Here is a 24219-nt window from a genome sequence, read left to right on the forward strand (position 1 = left end):
CCTGGCTGCTTCTCTGGAGATGGGCCTGCACCTGCTTTTCAGCCACCCAACCTCAGCCTCCTGTGCGGCTAGGCTGACAGGAGTGCGCCACTGCAGGCTGCTACTTGAGAGGTTTCCAGAACTTTGGTCCAACCTGGCCTTGAGCAGGCGTGAGCCACTGCACCCGGCCACAGTCATATATGTGAGAGTATGTGTGTCCATGTGTGTGGTGGGTGTGTGGGTGTAGTGAGGATGTGGGGGTGGTGGGTATGAGTGGGTGTGTGTGTATGTGTGATGGGTGTGTATGTGTGGTGGGTGTGTGTATGTGTGCTGTGTATGTGGGTGTGTGTGGTGTGTGTGAGAGTGGGGTTGTATGTGTATGTATATGTGTGTGTGATGGATGTGTGTGGTGGGGGTGTGAGTGGGGGTGTATATGTATGTATGTATGTGTATGTGGGTGCGTGTGGTGGGATGTATGTTGTGGCGTGTATATATGTGGGTGCGTGGTGCGTATGTACGTGGGTGTGTGGTGTGTATGTACATGTGTATATGTATGTGGTACATGTGTGGTGAGTGTGTATATATGTATGTGTATGGTGAGTGTGTATGTACATGTATGTATGTATGTATGTGGTGCATGCGTGGTGGGGTGTATGTATGTGTGTATGGTGAGCGTGTATGTACATGCATGTATGTATGTGGTGCATGTGTGGTGGGGTGTATGCATGTGTGTATGGTGAGTGTGTATGTACATGTATGTATGTATGTGGTTGCCGGGGCCAACCGGCAGCAAACCAGGGTTCGCAGATTGGGGTTCCTGAAATAGGGGACAAGGACTAGGAAGAAAAAGAAGAGAGACAGACACACCGGGTCCGGGATGTCCGCAGTCCAGGCAAAGACTGCCGAGACTGCCGCGTTTATTTTCCACTCCCCCTTCTTCCCTCCTCCTCTCCCAGGGAACCTCCAGGTGTTACATTCATATGTTAATTCTCAGGTCATTTACATAGAATAGGGCCAGAAAGCAATAAGACAATATAGCCATCGTCTGATGCAAGTCAAGGTACAGTTTGATTCCACTCTGGCTCCCAACATGTGGTGCATGTGTGGTGGGGTGTATGCATGTGTGTATGGTGCGTATGTACATGTATATATGTGTGTGGTGCATGCGTGGTGGGGTGTATGCATGTGTGTATGGTGAGTGTGTATGTACATGTATGTATGTATGTGGTGCATGTGTGGTGGGGTGTATGTATGTGGGTGTGTGGTGAGTGTGTATGTACATGTGTATATGTATGTGGTGCATGTGTGGTGGAGGTGTATGTATGTGGGTGGGTGTATGGTGTGTATGTACGTGTGTATATATGTATGTGGGTGGGCATCTCCCAGCCACCTCGTAGGCTCCCCAGGCAGGTGGTACCCAGTGGACAGTGAGGGCGGGTGGCGGGTGGGGGCTGTACTGCCCTCTGGTGAACCCCGAACAAGTGCACTGAAAGGGAAACGGCCCACCTGGGTGAGGAGCCGCCCCCTTCTGTCACTGGGGGTCCTCAGGGCAGGGCTGAGGGGAGGGGACGATGACGAAGGCGGAGCTGGGTTTCTGGAGCTGGGCCTGGGTGTCCCCAGTGTTCTCAGTCAGGCAGGGTGTGCATGTGGGGAGTGCACGAGGCCCATGGGACAGTGCCATCAGGTGGGTATGCCTGCCTCCCTGGGCGTGTGGGCTGCAGGGGGCCCCAGGCTCCTGGCCTTCTGCGCACCCTGGAGGAGGATTAGGGAAACATGACTAAAGATGGTATGGAGGGCCTGGAGGGCAGCCAGTAGAGTGCTTACCCAATGTGCATGAAGCCCTTGGTTTGATTCCTCGGCACCACATACACAGAAAAAAGAAGTGGTGCTGTGACTCAAGTGGTAGAGCACCAGCCTTGAGCACAGAGAGGCTCAGGAACAGCGCCCAGGCCCTGAGTTCAAGTCCCGGGACTGACAAATAAAGAAGATGGTATTGAAGGAAGATGGAAGAGCTAAGGCCAAGGGCAGTTTTACTCAGGGTCATGTGAGCTGTGAGAATGGGTTTGAGTACCTTTTAAAACTTTAGTTTTCAAGCAGTAGAGTACCCCAGGGAACACAAAATCCTGAGTTCAAGCCCTAGTACTGCCTGCTACTTGATCCGTGTCACCAGGCTTTGGGCCTGCTCCTGCAAGCACTGGGAGATCCCTGCAGGCTGCCTGTCCTTCCACAGGACAGCTCCCAGGGCGTCCAGTGCGAGGCCATTTCCTGGGAGGAGTAGGAGCTCCTGAAGAAGACTCATTCTGGCAGCAAGGTGGAATGCTTTCCCTGCCTGGGTAAGATAGCCCAGATTTCCCATCTGGCTTAGCCAGCCTGCCTTTCTTTTCTCTCTTTCACTCTCTTTCCTTCCTTCTTTCTTCTCCCCCTCCCCCCTCCCTTTCTCTCCCTCCAGTCCTAGGGCTTGAACTCAGGGCCTGGGCACTGTCCTTGGGCTTTCTCAAGGCTAGAGCTCTACCACTTGAGCCACAGCACCACTTGCAGATTTTTCTGTGTATGTGGTATGGAGGAATTGAACCCAGAGCTTCATGCATGCTAGGTAGGCACTCTACTACCAGGCCACACTCACCTCTCCTCAGCGAAGACTCAGCTATTACATTGTCTCCTCTCCCTGTATGCCCTCTTGCTTCCCAGAAGCCCCCGACTCCTGCGCTTGACGTTGGCCCAGTGGGATCCTGTCTTCCCACTTGCCTTCTCCCTGGCAAGATGGCTGTCCACAGCCATGACACGTCTGGGCTCCAAGTTTGCTTGCCTTCTCTCACTGACACTTCCTTGAGTTGGTCTGGGTCAGGAGTTTCAACCGTCCTTATTGTTTTTGGAGCCCACTCGATTGTGCCTGAACGTCTTCATTCGGCCATGCTTCCCTTGATGTCTTCCATGATGGGTTAGTACCTTCACAGTTACCTTTTACCTCTTTCCACAGTGCCCTGCTGTGTCTTCAGATCCTCTGTGGTCACTGAGGGTGGAGGGGGGGAACTCTGGGCACCTGATTAGGAGGGCTTGACCAGGCACATTGGGAGGAATGTGGACTGGATCTGGTGAGGGCTGGAGGATGGCTTGACCGGCGCCTGTCTACCAGAGCCAAGAGCCAAGAACATACCTTATTTCTTTCATCCTAGTACTCTTGTCACTTCTGTTTTTATTTCCTGGTGTTCTTGTTCTATGGTGATGGAATTGAATTAAGATCTGCTGCAGAGCCATATCTTAAGCCTCTTTTCACACTGGGGAGAGTGGGTGTGGGTGTGTGGTAATACCAGGGCTTGAACTTTGGGCCTTGAACTCTGGCTCAGCTTGCTGGCTTAGAGCTGGTGCTCTTGAACCATGCTTCTAGTCTAACATTTCCCTGGTTAATTGAAGGTGGAATCTGTACTTTTCTGCCTATGCTGGCCTTCCACTACAACCCTCCTGATTTCAGTCTCCCGAGTAGCTGTGATTATAGATGTAGGTGCCTGGCTTCTGTTTTTATTTCTGACTCGGGTCTGTCCTCCCCCACTTTCTTTGAGAATGGTCTTCTGTTGAGTCCTCTGTAGTACTCACCCGTCACTCCGTTTTAGTGACATTTTCCTGGCTTGGACATGCATTTCTGTAGATACTTACCTGTTGCCAGCAAGGCCTAGGATTAGAGATCCTGTTGGCTTTTTCTCCCTGCACTGTGCCTCGTCCTGTGGTTGTCTGTCACGAGGGCTCTCTTCATTCTGTGACCTTTATGTCCTGTGGTCTAGAGCATGCTTCCTGCTTGATCCTGGCCCTGGCCCATGAAAAACCCTGCAAACCTAACCAAGAGTGTACTGTGCCAAGGTTTTTGAGGAGCTTGCTCCTGAAGCCAGCCTTCAAATCCACAGCGTGTGTGTGGCAGGTTCCTCTTCTCAGGTTATTCGCCCTCATCACCTGTGTGGCCCCTGAGCCAACTTTCTTGTGTGGATGAATACTGGGGACAACCACATGAAGCAAACATGGATTTGTGAGGGGCCTGTGGGCGACAGTCCCAACTACCGCAAGCATTCGCCAGAACCTGGAACTGTACGGCACAGAAAGCCCTTCACGGAAGGTGAGCTTGGTTGGCCCAACTCTGCAGGGTAGGCACAGAGCCTCACTTGTCTGTGGAGTGCTTACCTGTGGTGTGGAGAGGTCCTGGGTTTATTTAGCACCATCAGCAAAACCCCACCAGCAGGAAGAAGAGAGAAGACTGAGCAAGGGGAGCCTTTCACGTTGGGCAAATGCAGTGTGCTGCATGTGGGAGAGCCTTCAGCTGCAAAGCCATCCTCACCCACCACCAGATTCACACTGGAGGGTGCCTTTTTGTGTGGTGATTGTGGGAAGTACTTCAGCCATCACTCCAACCTAATAGTGCACCAGAAAGTTCACAGCGAAGCAAGGCCTTCCAAGGCCTTCCAAGGATTGTGGGAAAGTCTTCAGACACAAAGCCACACTTGTTCAGCATGAGCGTATTCACACGGGAGAAAATCTTTACAGTCGCAGTAATTGTAGGAAATCCTAAGGCCAGTGATACAACCTCGTTAAATGTCAGAGAATTCACACTGAGACAAAGCTGTTGGAGTGCAGTGAATGTGGGAAATTCTTCAGTTGGACATCTGACTTTCTCATGCACCAGCGATAGGCCTTTCATGTGCAGCAGATGGGGGAAGGACTTGGTCTGGCTTTCACCTCGTTCGCCATCAGAAGGTTCACACCGGAGAAAGGCGGTATGCAGGCAGTGAGTGTGGAAAAGCCTACATCTTAAGCTCCCATCTTAACCAGCACCAGAAAATTCATGTGCAGGAAGGCGGTGCACTCTCAGTGCAGGAGGTAACTGGGCCGAGGCCCGGCCTCTCAGGTTCTGGACATCACATGGGAAGATACCTTGTGAGGGCTGGGTTCCCAGGAAGGATTTGAGAGCTGCTTCATGCTTTCTGATTTGCCAGAACTGGAGTTGTCACTTTGAACACGAATAGCTGAAGTGGGGCCATCTCAGCCTCTACCAGATGAGTCACCCCATATCCTGCGGGGAGACAGCACTGCGTCTTCTAACCAATTGTGCGGCGTTTGTTCTCTTTCCCTCCTCTCCGACTGGCGTGGCGGTTCACATAACTGTCTTGAGCCACAAGAACCTTGTCTGTATTCGCTTGATTGCCAGGAGTCTGCTTTTTTCCATGGATATTGTTGGTTTTATTTGAAATGGGTTCCTCTTGACTCAGGCCCCAGTGGCTGAGACTGCGGGTATGTGGCGTGGTACCCTGTTCTTAGGTGAGGCTTGTGATGGATATCCAGCCTCTGAAGCTCCCATGTGTGGGAAGTTCTGGCCTCATATTGCCCTGGTTTCTAGTAACAAAGGCCTTATGACTTCAGCCATCTTTAATTTCGGGGGCCTTTTCACGGTCAGATGGTCTGTCTCCTGCAAACCTCCTGAGAGGTAAACAGCTTTTGCGGGGGGTTCCAGCATTGTGTGCCTGCCCAGTATTGTGAACTCACGTGGATGTAGGTTAGGAAAAAACAAATCATGATTCTATTTTTTTTCCCCAGTTCTGGGGCTTGAACTCAAGGCCTGGACACTCTCCTTGAGCTTTTTGCTCAAGTCTAGAGCCACTTGAGCCACAGTGCCACTTCTGGCTTTCTGTGTATGTGGTACTGAGGAATGGAACCCAGGGCTTTGTGCATGCTAGGCGAGCACTCTACCACCAGGCCAGGCTCCACACTTGCCATTGACAGCTATTTGCCTGGACTTGGGTCATTTTCATCAAAGTGAAAACGCACTGCACCTTTGACCTCCGCCCCAGCAGCAGGTTGTGACTGTCCCTCAGTGCACTCGCACCCGTGGCTGGAGTGCCAGGTCAAGGAAAGTCCATGAGGCTCTTCTCCAATTAGTCACCAGAAAACCAGAAGTGGTGCTGTGGCCCAGAGTGGCTCAGAGCCGTAGAGCACTGGTCTTGAGCAAAAGACCCCCGAGACAGTGCCCAGGCCCAGTTCAAGCTGGTGCCAGCTCTGTGCCATCCTTGGGGAACAGGCATATGTATAGCTACCACAACACTTATTGTCTTCCCTTTCAGACTCTTGATCTCCTAACCCATCGTATTTATTTTTATTTATTTATTTTGCCAGTTCTGGGGCTTGAATGCAGGGCTTGAGCACTGACCTTGGACACTTTTGCTCAAGGCTAGAGCTCTGCCACTTGAGCCATGGCACCACTTCTGGCTTTTTCTGTGTATGTGGTACCAAGGTATTGAACCCAGGGCTTCGTGCATGCTAGGCGAGCACTCTACCACTAGGCCACTCCCAGCCCCTAACCCATCTAATTTATGATGAAATTTTTAACTCATGGTCCTGCCCACTGTTATGACTGTGTGAGTCTGCTTGTCACTTTGGTGCATCTGGTATCTGCCTGGAAGAAAGGAGATGGCACTGCAATGGGGGCTAGTAACAATCTCTCTTGTTTTTGTTGGTCCTGGGGCTTGAACTATGGGCCTGGGTGCTGTCCCTGAGCTCTTTAGCTCAAGGCTACTGCCCTATTCCTTGAACCACAGCCTCTGGTTTTTTTAGTGGTTAACTGGAGATAAGAGTTTCATGGTCTTTAGTTCCCCGGCTGGCTTTGAACTGTGATCCTCATTTCTCGGCCTCCTGAGTGGCTAGAATTACAGGCATGAGACACCATGCCCTGCTGAGTAACCATCTTAATGGTTCTTTGTGGACTTCTGTCAATGTTTGGAATTAGAAGAGGGTTAATCTCAGTGCTATGATGCTATGACCCAGGGCAGGTGCCTCCCTCCCCTGGCCTGGAGAATGTGAAATTGATCCCCCTGGGCAACGATGAGACTGCAAACAGAAGGCTTCTGCCAGAAGTGGTGCTGAGGCTCAAGTGGTAGAGCTCTAGCCTTGAGAAAGTCCAAGGACAGTGCTCAGGCCCTGAGCTGAAGTCCAGGACTGCAGTAAATAAATAACATTGCTTCCTCAGAGCAATGTGAGCCATATCGCAGAGCCGCATTCCCTGTGCATGCTGAAGGCATTTGGGTAATGAAGTGGGCCCTTATGGCAGAGCACTCACCTAGCATGCACGAAGCCCTGGGTTCCATTCCTTGGTACCACTTACGCAGAAAAAGTCGGAAATGGTGCTGTGGCTCAAGTGGTAGAGTTCTAGTCTGGAGCAAAAGAAGCTCAGGGACAGAACCCAGGCCCTGAGTTGAAGGCCCTGGACTGACACTTCCTCGGTATGGAAGTGGTGACCCAAGCTGACGTGCTGCACCGGTGTAAGAGGGCAGTATGCATCCAACCCTCGTCGTCGTCCTACCAGGCCCAGTCAGTGAGGTCTCTGCCCTCCAGGCTCCCCAGAATGGACGGTAACCACACCATAGCCGTCTCCTGATGGGGCTGGCTGAGAGGGCCTGGTCCCTCAGCCTGAAAGGTTATTTGAGCGAAGGTGGGGGACACAGCAAAGAGGGTTAACCACTGGCTTCCCGGAGGAACTTGCCACTCCAGGCAGGACGGAAAAGGCTGGACATTCCACGCGCTGTACAGTGAAGCCCATCTGGAATACGCGGAGCACTGTTAGAAAACAGCCACGAGGGCAGTAAAGCAGAGGGGGGCGAACAATCCAACGAACCAGAAGAACACCGTGAAAGCGGAGGTGGCCAGCCGTGGTGACCCGAGGAGAGGGGAGACAGCGCCGGCTGCGGATGGCCTAAGCTCGGAGGGCAGGGCTGCAGCAGGGCGGCCCAGTGGCCTGTGTCCCAGGCTGGCTGCCCCGGGGCGCGCAGGCAGGGCCCCGCCTGGGCGCGGGACTTCCCCATGCCCCGGATGTCCCCTCGTGGACGGGGGGGCCGCGCCTCGAGGAGCTGACGGGGGCGCGTCTTCCGCGGCGGCCCAGCTGCTCCTTACCGTACGGCTCCACCGGAGGGAGGTCGCAGGTCCCCTGCCGCTGGCCTCTGCGGTGTCTTGTGCGAGCCAGGCGGGCGCTCTCCGGGCCACCGCCGGCCCCTCTTGCTTTCCTTGCTTCTCCACGCGTCCCCGTGACGCGTTACCAGTGATCGGGGCCTGCGTGGCTGCCGATGCCCGGGCGTCCGTGCCGGCCACGCGTGGCCGGGGCCTCGACTCACGACTCCGGGCTTTCCCGCCGGCCGTGCCTGCCTCGGGATGGGCGCCGGCGAGGGCTCCACACCGCCCGCCGCCGCACGGAGGCTCGCACCGAATTCCTGCCACTTGCCGGTGGCTGCCCCGGGGCGGCCTAGACCCCCAGAAACTACATTACCCACAATGCCTCGGGCCGAGCGGCAGAAGCCTGAGCCAATGAGCGTGGAGAGCGTCACCCGCCGCTCTGAAGCGCGGCTTCGGCGGCTTCCGGCGGCGCTGCCCGGCGTTCCCGTGAGGGGCTGCTCGCCCGGGTTTCTCGGCTGCAGCCCCTAGCGCGTGGAGCACGTGCGGCCGGGGGGACCGGGTCGTCTTGGCATGGACCGGGTCGTTCTCGTAGCCCGCCGCGGGGGTCAGCGTGCCGGCGGCGGCCGCTCCGGAGCCGCGGCGCTGCGACCCCAGCCCGATGGCTGCGCTCAGGTGAGGGACGCGACCTCCGGACCCCACCGGAGCCCCAGGCACCGCGGCCTCCCGTCCCCGCCGGAGCCCCGGAGCCCCAGGCACCGCGGCCTCCCGTCCCCGCCGGAGCCCCGGCACCGCGGCCTCCCGTCCCCGCCGGAGCCCCGGCACCGCGGCCTCCCGTCCCCGCCGGAGCCCCGGAGACGGCCCCCCGTGGGCAGCTCCTCCGACCCTCGCAACCCAGCTGGGAAGCAGCGCAGGGCTGCGGGCGCCGCTGGCCCGGGCTGACGGGACGCCTGCCCCTTCCCCAGCCCTGGCTGGGGAGCCTTGGAGCCTGCTGGACGGTGGCGGCCACCTCCTGTGTCCCAGACGCGCTGGGACTCAGCACTGAGGACAAAGGCCCAGAAACGGCCCTTAAGTCGCGTAGCTCCTGGCCTGAGCATGGCAGCCTGATAACCACAGTCTTCTTCCCGCAGATGGCCCGGACTGCAGCAGCCCTTACAGATGGCCCCCAGGTGAGCGAGATGCTTCCCAAAGACTGAGGCCAGCAAGTCAGTCTGGGTCTTTGAATCTGGCAAGAGAAGAACTCACGCTCGACTCATACACAGGGAAGGTGATGAGAAAGCTCATTAAAAAGCAAATATGACAGAGAAAGCATGTGGCTCAGACACGCCACACAGGACAGCACTTAAAACATTTTTGTTGGGGCCGGGAGTGTGGCCTAGTGTCAGAGTGCTCGCCCAGCATGCACAAAGACCCAGGTTCGATTCTTGATACCACATACACAGACAAAGCCGGAAGTGGTGCTGTGGCTTACGTGGTCAAGCACTGGCCTTTAGGACAGTGCTCAGGCCCTGAGTTCAGTCCCCAGGACTGGTCAAAAAAAAAGTAAGCAGAGAAAGGGGGAGGGACTCAAGCAGATCACAGGTTTTTGCATTGTCTTTTGCTGGTCCTGAGGCTTGAACTCCTGGGCACTGTCCCTGAATCTCCTGTGCTCAAGGCTAGCACTACCACTGGAGCCACTGTACCACTTCCAGTTTTTTTCTGAGCAGTTTATTGTAGATTAAGAGGCTCTCTGGGCCTTTCTTGATGGGCTGGCTTTGAACTGTGATCTTGAGATCTCAGCTACCATAGTAGCTAGGATTACAGGCCTGAGCCACCAGCACCTGGCTGTTATACTGGGGCTTGAACTCAGATTCTTGCACTCTCATTTGACTTCTCTACCACCTCCATCCCCAACTCAAGGCTGGTGCTGTATTATTTGATGTTTCTACCCAGCCTGGCTTCAAACTGAGACCTCAGCCTCTTGAGTTGCTAGGATCACAGATGTGAGCCACCGTTGCTCAGCTTGTGGACTTTTCAAAGAATGCCCCCGTCCCTCTTGCTTTCAGACCTCAACTATGTTATACCGCCTGTGACCTTTGCCCCTTCCGTTTTCCTGCATGCTGTGCCTGAACAAATTAGATTTCCTTACCTCAGGAAGATGCTGAGCCTGGGCCCCAAAACGAGTCACTTCTGTGACTCCATGGTTTGTTCTGGGTGGGACTTCTGGAAGTTCTCTAATGGCCTTACTGTAGCAATGTTCCCAATATCTAATGTAGAATTCATTGCCCCCAAGAAGTGAGAGTGCAACTCTCTGTTAGAAAGGCCGGCCCCAGCCCATTGTAGCAGGTTGTCAGGATGGAGGTGACTATTGTAGGTGATGTCTTCCTGTTTGTTGGTTTGTTTTTTACTTTTGTTGTTTGTCATGGGGCTTGAACTCTGGGCCTGGGTGCTGTCCCTGGGCTCTTCAGTTCAAGGCTAGCAGTCTACCACTTGTGCCACAGCTGGACTTGTAGTTTTCTTGTGGTTAATTAGAAATAATGAGTCTCATGGACTTTTGTTACTATGGCTGACTTTGAACCTTGGTCCTCAGATCTCAGCCTTCTTACAGCTGTGAGCCACATGCACCCGCTGATTTCCCCGTTCTGATTACAAGTTTCTGTGACGGTAGCCACGCTTCCCCACATGCTTCCTCCCTACAGCTCCTGGAGACAAATTAGGGGCATGCTCATGAGACCACATTTTGGGTCCTCTGTTAAGGACAGTCGGGCCTTATGTGGTGGTGTGGCAGTTTAAGCCCAGATCTGATTGGATGAGATGTTGCAGTGTTATGTGTGTAAAATCTCACTGACCAAGTTGGGGCATGCCCAACGGCATTTTGCCGTTATTCCCAGGGCTCTAGGATCCAAGGTTTGTTGTGCATACAGCATTTGGACTAAGTTGGGCTTTTTGCAGTTAGAATAGCATGAAAGGCAAACAATGTCCCTGAGGCCTAGGATGTTGAGTGCTTGTACTGTGTCACACGGCAGGTCAAATCAGCACTAAGAACTTGGGTTCAAATCATTTCACCCAGGTTTCCTGCTCTAGGAGAGCTTGAGCCGTGGAAGGCCTGTGTGGTCATCTCCGTGTTGCTACCCACGGGCTTCCTGATTGCGGAAGAGCTGTGGTCACTGAGCAAGTGGAAGGCACAGAGTAGAGCTGTTCAGATCCCTCACACTCTGTCTTGAAATTTCATTTCTGCCATTCTTCCAGCCTTGATTGTTGGTAACTGAGTGAGCTCAGGATCGTACACTTGCTAAGGAGGAATTCTGCTGCCTGAGCTATACTTCTAGCCAATGTTTACATTGGGCTGCTCCCCCACATCTCTTCCCCCTGCCCCTCGTCCTGTCATGGGGGAGCTTGACCTAAGAGCTGGGTGCTTTTCCTGAGCTCTTTCTGTTCAAGGCTAGCACTCTACCACTTTTTAGCCACAGGTTTACTTCTGGTTTTCTGGTCATTAAGTGGAGATAAGAGTCTTATGTACTTTTCTACCTGGGCTATTTTAGAACTGCAATCCTCAGATCTCAGTCTCCTGAGTAACTGGGATTATAAGTAGGAGCCACCAGCACCCAGCTACAGTACATTTGGTTTTCTTTTTTTCCTGGTCCTGGTGCTTGAACTTGGGGCCTGGGTTTTATTCTAAGCCTCTCTGTACTCAGGCTAGCATTCTACCACTTGAGCCACAGCATCATTTCAGGCTTTTTCTGTGTATGTGGTACTGAGGAATTGAACCCAGGGCTTCATGCATGCTAGGCAAGCGCTCTACCACTGAACCACATTCCTGGCCCTATATGAGTTTTTGGGTTTTTTTGTTGTTTGTTTTTGCCAGTTCTGGGACTTGAACTCAGGGCCTGGCCACTCTCCTTGGACTTTCTCAAGGCTAGAGCTCTACCACTTGAGCCACACTGTCACTTTCAGCTTTTCTATGTATGTAGTACTGAGGAGTCAAACCTGGGTGTTTGTGTATGCTACGCGACCGCTCTACCACTAGGCCAAAGTCTTGGCCCCTATATGAGTTATTTTTAATGTAGGGTTTAGTTTTACATCAAGGCTGACTGGGGTTTTCATCCTCCCACGGGGACTTTCCTGTTTTGCTGAGATTGACAGCCATTGTGCTTTCCTCATAGCTGGGGAAACAGCAGGTTTGGAGGTAGAATGGTGATCTGGGTTGCCACCAGAAGGTCATCCTGGTGGGGTCCTCACAGAGGTTGGGGTGGTTGGCATGGTGATGGTGCAGGAGGCAGGATGGCCTGGCAGGTTGCCAGTGCTGCAAAGGAGGAGCAGGCCCTAGACTCTTGAGTAGAATGCAGCTCAGAAACAGCAGAGTGCTTTATTCACTCTGAAGTCGGGGAGTCGGGCTGGTGGGTGGTGGCGTTAGGGCCACGGTTGTGTATACATCTTGTCCATGGTGGAAGGCCATTGGGATGAGAGTGGGCAGGTGGGGAGAGCTGGTGTGATGAGAAGCAAACAGCATACCGTTCCTGGTAGGAGCCCACAGATGGTTCTTGATGGTGGATGGGTCACACAAGGAAGAGAGAGGGTGGTCACCTGGCAGCCAGAGCTAATATGTCCTACTTGTATGTACCAAGCACACTCCAAGTGTGTGTGCCAAGGGGTGCAGGGGTGCCCCAGCCCTAGGTGTGCACAGGAGCCAGATGCCGCCCATGGGGCGATGAGCACCTGGCCAAAGCCTCTGAAATGTCTTCACCTTCCTGTTGTGGACTGGGAAATGAGTCTGCATTTGATCCTGCTTGAGAATTCCATCTGGGGAGCATGAGCAGTCGTGGGTCCAGGATGGAGGGCAGGAGAGGTCCCGGTGCCACGAGAATAATGGTGACCAGGATGAGCCGGTGCTGGGACAGAAGCTGATGGTAGGCTCTTCTCTCCTGACAATGCAGGCTAGTGGGACCTTCGACGATGTGGTCATTCACTTCTCCCAGGAGGAGTGGGAGTTCCTTAATCCCGACCAGAGGAACATGTACCTCAGCGTGATGCTGGAGACCTTTGCACTTTCAGCATCCATAGGTAAGACTGCCACGCCCACCCAGGCCTGGTGTCAGGCCGTTTCTTCTCCAGTGGGCTGCTGGAACCGTCCACTGTTTGGTCAGCATGTTGTGTGTGCTTGGCTGAGCTGTGTGCATTGCCCGGGCAGCCCTGGTGGCTCCTGCTAGGGTGTAGCAGGCTGGATGTGAGAGGACGATGTCTCCACTCAGCCCTCAGATCCTCTCCCTGGCTGCCTGTTCAGGTCCACCACTTTCTCTGCTAGATCTGCCTTGTTATTACATTGGGGATTGTCCAGTCAGCTCTCTATTCCTTGAACCATGCCTCCAGGCCCTTTTTGAGTTGGTTTTATTGAGATGGAATACTCTGATCTTTTCTGGGGGGGAGGGACCTGGTCCTTGGGTTTAAACTCAGGGTGTGCTGTCCCTGAGCCTCTTTGTGCTCAAGGCTAATGCTCTACCACTTGTGCCTTATTAACGCCACTTCTAGCTTTTTTTTTTTTTTTGGTGGGTCATGGGGCTTGAACTCGGCCTGGGTGCTGACCCTGAGCTCTCCAGCTTAAGGCTGCTGCCCTACTCCTTGAGCCAAGCCCCACTTCTCATTTTCTAGAGGTTAATTGCGCCTGGGCTGGCTTTGAACCTTGGTCCTCAGATCTCAGCCTCCTGAGTAGCTAGGATTATAGGCTACAGTAGGATTACACCGCACCTGGTTACTTCCAGCTTTTTTGGCATAGTCTTATCAGACTTCCTGTTTCCCCAGCGGGGAAGTAAGTTTGGGGAACTTCACAGCAGGGCACGAACCCCAGTGCCATGAGGCGGCACTGCTTGCTCCAAGCACGTCAGAGCAGTGAAGGGTCATGAGGGAGTGCCCCTCGCCCCTCCTGCAAGCTCACCACCGCCTCCATATTCTGAAGGCCCTCCTGGAGCTGGCACTGTTGCCCTGTAGTAGAGAACATGGGCAGCAGTGAAAATGTCTGAAATGCCTAGCACCACCCAAGAGATCCTGTGAGCTGGTCTCCTACCCAGCTGCTGTCTGCAGATGCCTCACTCACTGGTCTCTTTGATTCCAGGTTGTGGACACAGAGTAGAGGATAAGGAGGCCTCTGCACAGAAGGCTCCTGAGGAAGATGCATCGCCCTGGAGGACTCCCCGGGCAGGGCGGCCCACTCAGAGGACCCACCGGTGTGACTCCTGTATCCTGGCCCTGAAAAACATCCTGCACTTGTCAGGTCTACCTGTGCAGCAGCTGTACCTGACTGGGCTGTGTGCAAAGCCGCTCCAGCACCAGGAGCTTCCCGCCAGGAAGAAACACTGGAAGCAGGATGAGGGGTGGGATTCACTCCGGAAAAGCTGGGAGGTGTGCACACCAGGCAGGCTCCTCCAATGCGAGGCTGACTGTGAGAGTCTCCCCGCCTCCTCCAGCCAGGTGGTACCTCATGGTAAGAGTACAGATAACTCTGGGTTGGGGGGATGCTTTAGCCAGAAAGACAGTCTTCACCGGATGCTCAAATGCAGGAAAGCTTCCGATCCCCAAAATATGGCTGTCCACCTTCTCAAGGTCTGTGGTGGGGAAAGCTGTTCTGAGCCCAGTGAGCAGGAGGGAGAGGGGCAGGGTGGGCACGCCACAGAGCGGCCTTACCAATGTGGAGAGTGTGGCAAGTTCTTTAAGCGAGCGTACACCCTGTCTGTGCACCGGAGATCCCACGACGCCAAAGTGTCTTACAAGTGTGAAGAATGTGGGAAGTCCTTTAGGCACATGAGCAGCCTTAATGTACACAAGACCACCCACAGTGAAGAGCGGCCTTTTCTGTGTCAAGAGTGTGGCAAGTCCTTCAAGAACCAGAGTAACCTCAAGACACACCAGAAGATGCACACTGGAGAGCAGCCTTTTGAGTGCACAGACTGTGGGAAAAGATTTGTGTGCTTGAGTTACCTCACTGTACACCGGAGAGTGCACACTGGAGAGCGGCCTTTTCCCTGTAGTGAGTGTGGAAAGTCTTTTAAGAACATAGGTGCCCTCAATGTGCACAAGAGAACCCACACTGGAGAGCGGCCTTTTGAATGCAAAGACTGTGGGAGAAGGTTTACGCGGGTGGGTAGCCTTACTACACACCGGAGAGTGCACACTGGAGAGCGACCATATGAGTGTGGAGAATGTGGCAAAACGTTTGCTGGAGTGGCCACCTTTGTAATCCACCGGAGAATCCATACAGGCGAGAGGCCTTACGAGTGCAGGGTTTGTGGAAAGTCATTTAAAAAGAAAGACGTCCTTAATATGCATCAGAGGGTACACACTGGAGAAAAACCTTTTGAATGTAGACAGTGTGGGAATGCATTTAAGCGAAGGGCTTCTCTTCAAGTTCATGAGCGATCCCACACTGGAGAACGGCCTTTTGAATGTAAGGAGTGCGGGAAATCCTATGCAGGAAGGTGCGCCCTCCTGACACACCAGATGCTTCACAGTGGAGAAAGACGTTTCAAGTGTGAAGAGTGTGGTAAGGCATTTAAGCTAAGTGGTGCCCTAAATGAACACAGAAGAATCCACACCGGAGAAAAGCCGTACGAGTGTGGAAAGTGCGGGAAGACATTTAGAAAAAAATACGGACTTGATGTGCACTGCTCCATCCACAAGGCAGAACGGCCCCATGAATGCAGGAAATGTGGGAAAACGTTTAAGCGAGCAACAGACGTTACTATCCACCAGAAGGTCCACACTGGAGAAAAACCTTACGAGTGCAGAGAGTGTGGGAAATCATTTAAGCGAATGGCTTCTCTTCAGATACACCAGAGACGCCACACTGGAGAGCGGCCGTACGAGTGCAGAATGTGTAGAAAATCCTTTAAGCGGCCTGCTGAACTGGCTGAACACCTGAAAGTCCATAATGGAGCCCGGCCTTTTGAGTGCAGAAAGTGCAGGAAGTCCTTTAAGCGGGTGGCGGAGCTCACTGTGCACCAGCGAGTGCACACCGGGGAGCGGCCTTACAAGTGTGGAGAATGCGGGAAGTCATACAAGCAAAGGGGCGTGCTCATCGTGCACCAGAGGACCCACACCCTGCTCAAGCCTTACAAGTGCAGCGATTGTGGGAAGTTCTTTACACAGAGAGGTGACCTGATTGTGCACCAGCGGGTGCACACCGGAGAACGGCCCTTCGAGTGTGAGAAGTGTGGGAAGGCGTTTAAAAAGAGGCATACACTCAATGTACACCGCGCCACGCACACTGGAGAGAGGCCTTACGAGTGCAGGCAGTGTGGGAAGTCTTTCATTCAGCGCTCCCATCTTACCGTTCACTGCAAGATTCATGCAGGATAAAATGGGTGAGCGCAAAGCTTGGATGTAGAAGCAACATGGACTTGCTCACCAAAGAGGACGGTCACACACTTGGGAAAGGACTATGGCTGTGAAGAAAGTCTGAAAGGGATTGGGCACAAAACCAATATAATATAAAAGGAAAACAGGACTTAATGGGGCCAATGCAGGTGCCTGGATTTTCTGTGTATTCTTAGTAGTTGTGCAAGGCAGGGGCGGTTCTATGGTGACGTTTCCATTTGGGTATTTGGATATTTCCACCTCCTAAGATACCTTCAACAGACTTCATTGTTCTGTCCTTGCACATGAAAATAAACTCTTGTCGGGTCTCCTTCTACATTACAGGATATTCTTTTTCTTTTTCTTTTTTTTTCCCCCCTCAGTTGTGGTTTAAACTCTGGGCCAGGGCGTTGTCCCTGAGCTCTTCAGGTCAAGGCTGCCACCCTACCCTTGAGCCAAGCCCCACTTTCCTGTTTTCTAGAAGTTAATTGGAGGTAAGTCTCAGGTACTTTTGTGCCCGGGCTGGCTTTGAACCTTGATCCTCAGATCTCGGCCTCCTGAGTAGCTGGGATGAGAGGCTAGAGCTCTGCTGCCTGAGCCATAGTGCCACTTCTGACTTCTGCATATGTGGTATTGGGGACCTGAACCGGGTCTCTGTGAGTGCTCGGCGATCCCTCTACCATTAGGCCACACTCCTGAAGACTTAATTGTGGCAGTCTCCACTATCCTTTAATCTCATCCATAAAGACCTTATTACCCATGGGGTTGTGCGCCAGATGCTGGCAGCTCGGGTCAATGAGGGGGCTTCCTGGGTGCAGTAGGCGGCCGGACAGGACTTCCAGTGCTTCCGAGGGGATGGGGTGGGCTTCAAGCCTACCCAGCAAATGGGTGTCCATGCATAGTATCCATGGCCATAGACCCCCCCCCTCCACTCAGTACCTGCTGACACCGCCCACCAGGCCTGGGGCCCCGGAAACCAGGATGTGTGGCCTGCCGACACATTCACCAGGTATCCCAATCTCCTGCCGACCTCAGGTCTCAGCAGGTCCTCAGGTCACCTCATATCTCTTCAGGTGTCTTCGGATCTCCTCAGATCTCAGGTTGTCAGGTCTCCTCAGGTGTCATCAGGTCCTCGGGTCTCCTCAGATCCCCTCAGTTGTCCTCAGGTATCCTCCGACCTCCTCTGGTCTCATCAGGTACACGGCCTGATGGCCTGGGGAACAGATGAGCTGAGGGAGGTAGGGGGGGTTCGACTTCCTGGGTCAGTGCCAGGCCTGGGCCCTCACCTCTCCCCTGTGGATGATGGCCTGGAGGGCAGGAGTGTGTGTATGGGGGGCATACTTAACGCCAGGGGGAACTCATGTGCCCCAACATGACAGGGCCCTGTGACTTTTGGACACATCAAGGTGGCCTTGGACCAGGAGGAGTGGGGGTCCTGGATGAGGTTCAGAGGAGCCTGTGTCATGATGTGATGGTGGAGAACTTTGTACTGTGGCCTGGGTGGGTAAGTTCTCACAGTTGTACCTTGGACCTGTGGGTAGTTTGTGGCTCAGGGGCTGAGCTGTCTACAGCCAGGACAGGGCCCTGCTCACTCGCTCGCCTCCCCAACCCCTGGGAGCTTCTCACGTGGGGCTTGGCTGTCCACATCTGTTGTGAGTCAGTGAGGAGCTGGAGTCGTAAGCTTGTAGCTTGTTCCAGTGTAACTTGGTTTTGCTGCTCTGCTCAGATGACTTAGGTTGCAGATTATTCAGCTTTCTTAGTGGACACACACACCTCAGGAAGCATTGTTTGCAGGAACCCTGGATCAGCAAGACCCTCCTTTGAAGGTTTGTGGGGCCGTAGGGGGAGGGGGATTTGTGTTTTTTGGGGTTTTTTGTTTTTTTGCCAGTCTTGGGCTTGAACTTGGGTCCTGGGCACTGTCCCTGTACTTTTTTTCTCACTCATGGCTAATACTCTACCACTCCGAGCCACAGCACCACTTCCGGTTTCCTGGTGGTTGATTGGAGATGAGTGTCGTGGACTTTCCTGCACAGCCTGGCTTTGACTACGATCCTCAGATCTCAGCCCTCTAACTAGGATGACAGGTATGAGTCTGTGCCTGGTTATTCTTATTTCTTGAGCTATCAGAGTCCTATTCAGAAAGATGCTACTTGTGCCTGTATCTTGAAGTGTCTCCACTGCACTTTCCTCTGGAGATCTTAAAGTTTCAGATCTTATATTAAGCACTTGATTTTGTTTTTTGTTCTCTGAGTATGAGGCATTCTCATGCATTGTGACCCCTGGAACCCTACTGCTGAGCAGTCTCAACTTTTCACTGGTCCTGAGAACAAAGCTATGGACTCTTCTCTGCTGTGTGGTACTAGTGTTTTTGCTGGAGTGGCCCCTCTACCCCCCACCATGGATTAGAACCTCAGGAGCCCCTCCTGGGAAGACTGTATCCAAAGCCAAGCCAGGCGCCAGGCCTCCGGCCTGCAGGCTGTGGGTCTTGGTGCCTGAAGGCCAGGGAATGAGTGCTTCCTGGCAGGAACTCATCCCTGTGTGGTGGCAGACAGCCCCCATTAGCTTGAACCTTTACCAGAACCAGAAGCAGCACTGTGTCTGCAGGGAAGAAACACAGCCTTGCTCAGGAGGAACGTCCCTGCATCAGGCACTGGTGGAGACACTCCACTGAGAAGGGAGACCTCACAGAGCAGAGGCAAGCAGGCCTTCAGTATAAGGGCTCTGACCCCGGAGGAAAAGCCATTGCCTCGGCCAGGGGTGTTGGAAATTCCTGAGCGGACAAACTCACTGGAGCACGGAGAGGCCCTCTGGAGAGGGGCCTTATGTGGGCCCTTGGGGGGAAATCATTCCTCCAGTAACAACCCTGTGGGCTCCAGCAGCGGCTGCCCTCAGGAAAGCCCTTCAGAGATCGCACCATGGAGAAACCTCACGTGGGTTTCCCGTGGAAAACGATCTGCGGTGGAATGTGGTCGTAGGTCCTCCCATCCCGTCAGATCAGAGTTGACAGGAGACAGGGCGTGGTAGTGCAGGGAGTGTGGGAATCCCCCTCCTCCACACCACCAGAGGCTTTGCCTTCTGTGCGCAGAGAATGTCCAGTCCTTTATTCGGTCGTCCTGACGGGGGTTTGGCCCCGAGAGTCCACACTGTTCAAAGGCAGGCAGATGCGGTGGTGGTGGTGGGGGGGCTTGAACTCATGGCCTGGGGCCCTGTCCCAGGGCCTTTTCACTCTACCTCTTTGTGTCCCAGGCCACTTCTGGCTTCGAACCAGGATCCTCAGATCTCAGCCTCCTGAGTTGCTAGGATAAGGGGCGTGGGCGCCCACGGAATCACACCAGAGAAAAGCATGGCTGACGTGGTGAGGATGGAAAGGCACGGTGGTGTGAGAGCCGGGCGTGCACGGTGGGGCGGCCTGGGCAGCCCTGATGCGCGTGGTCCTGCCACGGACCGGGGTGCCCGGGAGAAGCCTGGCAGGGCCAGCAGGCGGGGCCGGCGGGCGTGAGGCCACCTGTCCGGTCCCAGGTCACGGAAGCCACCACTGGGGACGTCCTGGCAGGGCCCCCTGGGCCCGTGTGCCCAGGGGAGCTCGAGGGGACCCGGTTTGCAGGGTGCCTGGACGTCCCCGACCTCCTGCCCTGCCGCCTGCGCCTCCCCCCGATCCTCCCTGAAGAGCTCAGGCCTGTGGGCGCAGTGCGGACGGGGCACCCGCCCTCCAGCTCCGCCAGGGCCGCCGTGGCTCGGGTCCTGCCCGGGATGCTGCTCCGGTGACCCCACGAAGGGCGGGGGACGGCGCGGGGCGGCCGGCGTCCCCGGCTGGGGCTCCGGGCCCGACCTAGCCCAGCCGCGGTGTCCGGCAGCGAGTCAAGAGCCACGGATGGCAGCCGCTCGAGCCACAGCCACTCGAGCCGCGGCGAGCCCACCCGGCCCCGTCCTGCCAGGCCCGCCTAGCCTCCCCGGCCCCACCTCTTCTCTTTTCCAGGCTCCCGTCCCAGGGCGCCTCCCTCATCCATGAGCTTCACAGGGCTGGGCATCCTGGCCATACAGCCCCACCAGGGCCCCCACTCAACTCAGGCCCGGGAAGAGGACTGGCCAGCAGGCCCCCCGAGAGCAGTGTCCAGCACACACCTTCCTCCTCATCCTCCAGCAAGATCCCATCTACTGTGGGACACCTTTGTAAACCAGGCCAACTGTGGACTACTTCTGAGCCTCCTTCCCCCACCTCCCAGTGTGCATGGACCCATCCAGAAGACGCCCTCTGTCCAGCCAGAGGTCCACGGTGAATGAGTTAGGCCCTCCTTCTCATTGTCCTTCCTGCACGGAGGGTTCCAGAAATCAGACGCTGCTCACTTTCCTTTTCTTTCCGTGAGCACCTGTTTCTCCTCTCCCCATTGGATCCTGAGTGGTCACACTCTAGCCTGGCCAAAGGATCTAAGCTAGAGACTGAGAGAGACAGCAGCTGAGGTTTCCCTTAACTGTGAACACATACCGTGTGTGAACACGATACGTATAAACTATTTCTCTTACTGTCCGATCTCAACCTTGCACCTCCTTCTCCCCTCCTGCTGTTCCTTTACTCTTGGTTCTGTTGGCTCTGTGAAGTGGATTAAGAAAGCAGTCTTTTACTTTTCTGGTGGTTAATTGGAGATAGGAGCCTCTCAGACTTTCTGGCCTGGGATATCTCAGCCTCCTGAGTACCTAGGTTTATAGGCATGAGCCACCAGAGCCCAACGTGTTTTTTTTTGCCAGTCCTGGGGGGGGGGGGGGGGGAGGCTTGAGCTCAGGGCCTGAACACTGTCCTTGGACTTTCTCAAAGATAGAGCTCTACCATTTGAGCCACAGGACAGAACCATTTCCAGCTTTTTTTTTTTTTGCCAGTCCTGGGCTTGAGCTCAGGGCTTGAGCACTGTCCTTGGACTGTCTCAAGGCTAGCACTCTACCACTTGAGCCTCAGCACAACTTCCGGCTTTTTGCTATGCATGTGGGGTGCCAAGGATCGAACCTGGGTCTTCGTGCATGCTAGGCAAGCACTCTACCACTAGGCCAAACTCCCGGCCCCTCCATTTCCAGCTTTTTCTATGTATGTGGTACTGAGGAATCAAACCTGGGCCTTTGTGCATGCTAGGCAAGGACTCTACCACTAGGCCAAACTCCCGGTCACAAAACATTTTTTTTTTTTTTTTTGCCAGTCCTGGGCTTGAACTCAGGGTCTGAGCACTGTCCTTGGACTTTCTCAAGGCTACAGCTCTACCAATTGAGCCTCAGCACTAATTCCAGCTTTTTTCTATATGTATGTGGTACCAAGGAATTGAACCTAGGTCTTCGTGCATGCTAGGCAAGCACTCTACCACTAGGCCAAACTCCTGGCCCCACAAAACATTTTTTAAGAAGAAAAAAAGGAGTTGGGTTCTAGTGGCTCACACCTGTAAACCTTGATAAGAAGGAGGCTGAGATCTGAGAGTCACAGTTCAAAACCAGCATGGGCAAAGTCTGGGATTCTGTCTCCAAGTGACTAGCAAAAATGCTGGCCTGGATGTATGGCTCAAGTGGACAACACCAGCTGCAAGCCAAAACCCCAAGCAAGCAAGAGCATGAGGCCCCGAGGCCAAGCTTCGGTGCCAACAACAAGGAACGAGTCCCATTTCAGATCACACAGAAGAGCCCTGGGTCTATATATTAGGAACTCTGGTTCTAGGCAAACTCAGACTCTGGGAAACATCCCTCTCTCATGGGAAGGATGGGTGAAGTCCAGTACGCAAATAAGTGTAGAAGGGGTGTGGTGAATTGTCAGGCTACTCAAGAAAAGCTCTGGACAATAGCACCTGTCACAGGTATGGAAAAAGGAAACCAGGCAGGTCTCTGGGAGACAAGTTACCTCAAGGCTGGGTTGGAAAGCCTGTAAGATGGCCCCCCTTCATGGCAGCGACCAGTGGTTCTTCTCACATCAACCATGGCCCTTCATTGCACATTTTGGTAGTATTGAGGGCCTTACAATAGCTAAGAACCCCCCTTCCCCCACCCTCCCACCCCACTGTCAATCTAACCATTCATTCAGTCCTTTTCTACATGATCTACTTTTACCATAGAGTCTTGCTTTATATCAAGGCCAGCCCAAACTATAACTCCATCTGTGCTTCCCTCGCTCGCTGGGCTGAACCACACGGCACTGGGCCTGCCCGCGACCGAGACCCAGTCTCCTAACCCGTTATGCCCAGGCTGACTACACAGCACTGGGCCTGCCCGCTGACCGAGACCCAGTCTCCTAACCCGTTATGCCCGGGCTGACTTTTATGAACCCTTGACGTGCATCTTCCCAGTATCCAGCATTACAGGCCTGAGCCACCACCCTTGGCGAGCCCTGGCTCACTTCTCAGGAACAGAAAGTGGCAAAGGTGACAGAACGTCACTTTCAGGATCAGATGTCCCCAGCTTCTACCCCTGGGTATTGTCTCTTGTGTGCCTAAAAGAAGTCAGACTCAGCGGCATGAGGTAGGTCCAGAAAGGGTAACATGTCAAAAATCCAAGAGTACTGCCAAACAACCAGCAGGGAAGTACGGGTCCTGCCCCCTGCTTGTGCAGGGCTCTCTCTGGGCAGGCCGCATCCGGGCTGACAGCCAGCCTCCCTCAAGAGAGGGAGCTCTGAGCAGAGTCCTGAGGCACCACACTGGGAGATAATAACCTCCCGGTGCTCTTTTTTGTTTTGGTGGGTCTTGGGGCTTGAGCTCTGGGCCTGGGCATTCTTCCTAAGCGCTTTAGCTCAAGGCTACTGCCCTACCCCAGAGCCTTAGCCCCACTTCCCATTTTCTAGTGGAGATAAAAGTCTCACATTCTTTAGTGTCTGGGCTGGCTTTGAATGGGAATCCTCAGATCTCAGGCTCCTGAGTGGCTAGGATTACAGGCGTGAGCCACCATGCCCCAACACGCACACACGCACGCACCCTGCACCCACAGAAGCTGTTATGCCACAAAAACACGGCTGGAGGCTGGGAGTTTGGCCTAGTGGTAGAGTGCGTGCCTAGTACGCACGAAGACCAGGGTTCGAATCCTTGGTACCACATATACAGAAAAAAAGCAAGAAGTGGTGCTGAGGCTCAAGTGGTAGAGCTCTAGCCTTGAGAAAGCCCAAGGACAGTGCTCAGGCCCTGAGCTCAAGCCCAGGACTGACAAAAAAAAAAAAGGAAGAAAATGTGGCTGATCCCAGGTCATCTGTGGTAACAGCCAGGACTCCTGGCCTGCAGCCCCCGCCAGTCATTCCAGCCACTGGGGAGGTGAGGGCTGAGGATTGCAGTTCCAAGCCAGCACAGCCCCTACAGCCCCTCCAACTCTTTAGATTTGGATTCCCATCACACTGTCCAGGAGTAAGAGCAAGAACAAAGTGCAGACTCAGTTCCCTGCCCACAGTCCATGCCAGAGAAGCAGCATGGCCGTCCACGTCGCAGCTTAGCTGGGGCATGGGTGGCATCCACAGACCTTTTGCTTGCAAGTAGAGCACCACATCGCTGAGCACTGGAGATGCAGCCCCGATGTCCCCGTGAAGAGGCCACCCAGGGCTCAGTCTGCAGACAAGCCAGCTGTGTGCACACCAGATCAGCTCCCTAGAGGCCTCAGCATGCTTCCACAGATGCCAGAATGAGTGGGGCCACCCACCCTTCTCCTTCCAAGAGAACAAGCCTGAAAATGCCTCAGATAACCATCTTTACAGCCATGACTCTCAGCAAAATGCCAGGTACACACCACTGTACCCGGCTTGACTGAGATGGCGGATCACGTCACTTTTTTTTTAAATCAGGGCTGGCTTGGAAAGGTGACCCCCCTCCCCCGCCATACCTGCCAACATTCCAAGTTGAGATAAATCTCTCATCAGGAATGGTGGCAGACAGAAGGAACAGACAAGGTTAGTACTTGGGACGAGGGCTGCCTCCCCACACCATGAAAGAAAGGAACATGTAGATGCCTCGAGATGAAAGAGAGAAATACGGATGTACCAATGGCAGCCCTCAGGAGAAAGAC

General features: G+C 54.1%; 1 protein-coding gene across 1 annotated transcript; it reads left to right on the forward strand.

Moving 5' to 3' along the window:
- The first annotated feature begins 8373 nt into the window (after window positions 1-8373).
- Window positions 8374-16924, forward strand: LOC150043351 (uncharacterized). Its single transcript, XM_090322056.1, has 4 exons — window positions 8374-8568; window positions 9024-9062; window positions 12807-12933; window positions 13979-16924. Exons 1-4 carry the CDS (start codon window positions 8467-8469, stop codon window positions 16216-16218), a joined length of 2508 nt encoding a protein of 835 aa, XP_090178182.1. The 5' UTR covers window positions 8374-8466; the 3' UTR covers window positions 16219-16924.
- Window positions 16925-24219: the final 7295 nt, after the last annotated feature.

Source organism: Megascapheus bottae, chromosome 31 (genome assembly GCF_031878675.1).
Source record: "Megascapheus bottae isolate mThoBot1 chromosome 31, mThoBot2.hap1, whole genome shotgun sequence".
In the NCBI taxonomy this organism is placed as follows: domain Eukaryota; kingdom Metazoa; phylum Chordata; class Mammalia; order Rodentia; family Geomyidae; genus Megascapheus; species Megascapheus bottae.

What these genes read in the sequence shown, in the direction of transcription:
- LOC150043351 (XM_090322056.1), top strand. Translation starts at nt 8,467, where the DNA reads ATGGACCGGGTCGTTCTCGTAGCCCGCCGCGGGGGTCAGCGTGCCGGC. An exon ending in CCCTTACAGATGGCCCCCAG is followed by an intron (nt 9,063 to 12,806) that starts GTGAGCGAGATG and finishes CTGACAATGCAG; the next exon opens with GCTAGTGGGACCTTCGACGA. An exon ending in TGCACTTTCAGCATCCATAG is followed by an intron (nt 12,934 to 13,978) that starts GTAAGACTGCCA and finishes CTTTGATTCCAG; the next exon opens with GTTGTGGACACAGAGTAGAG.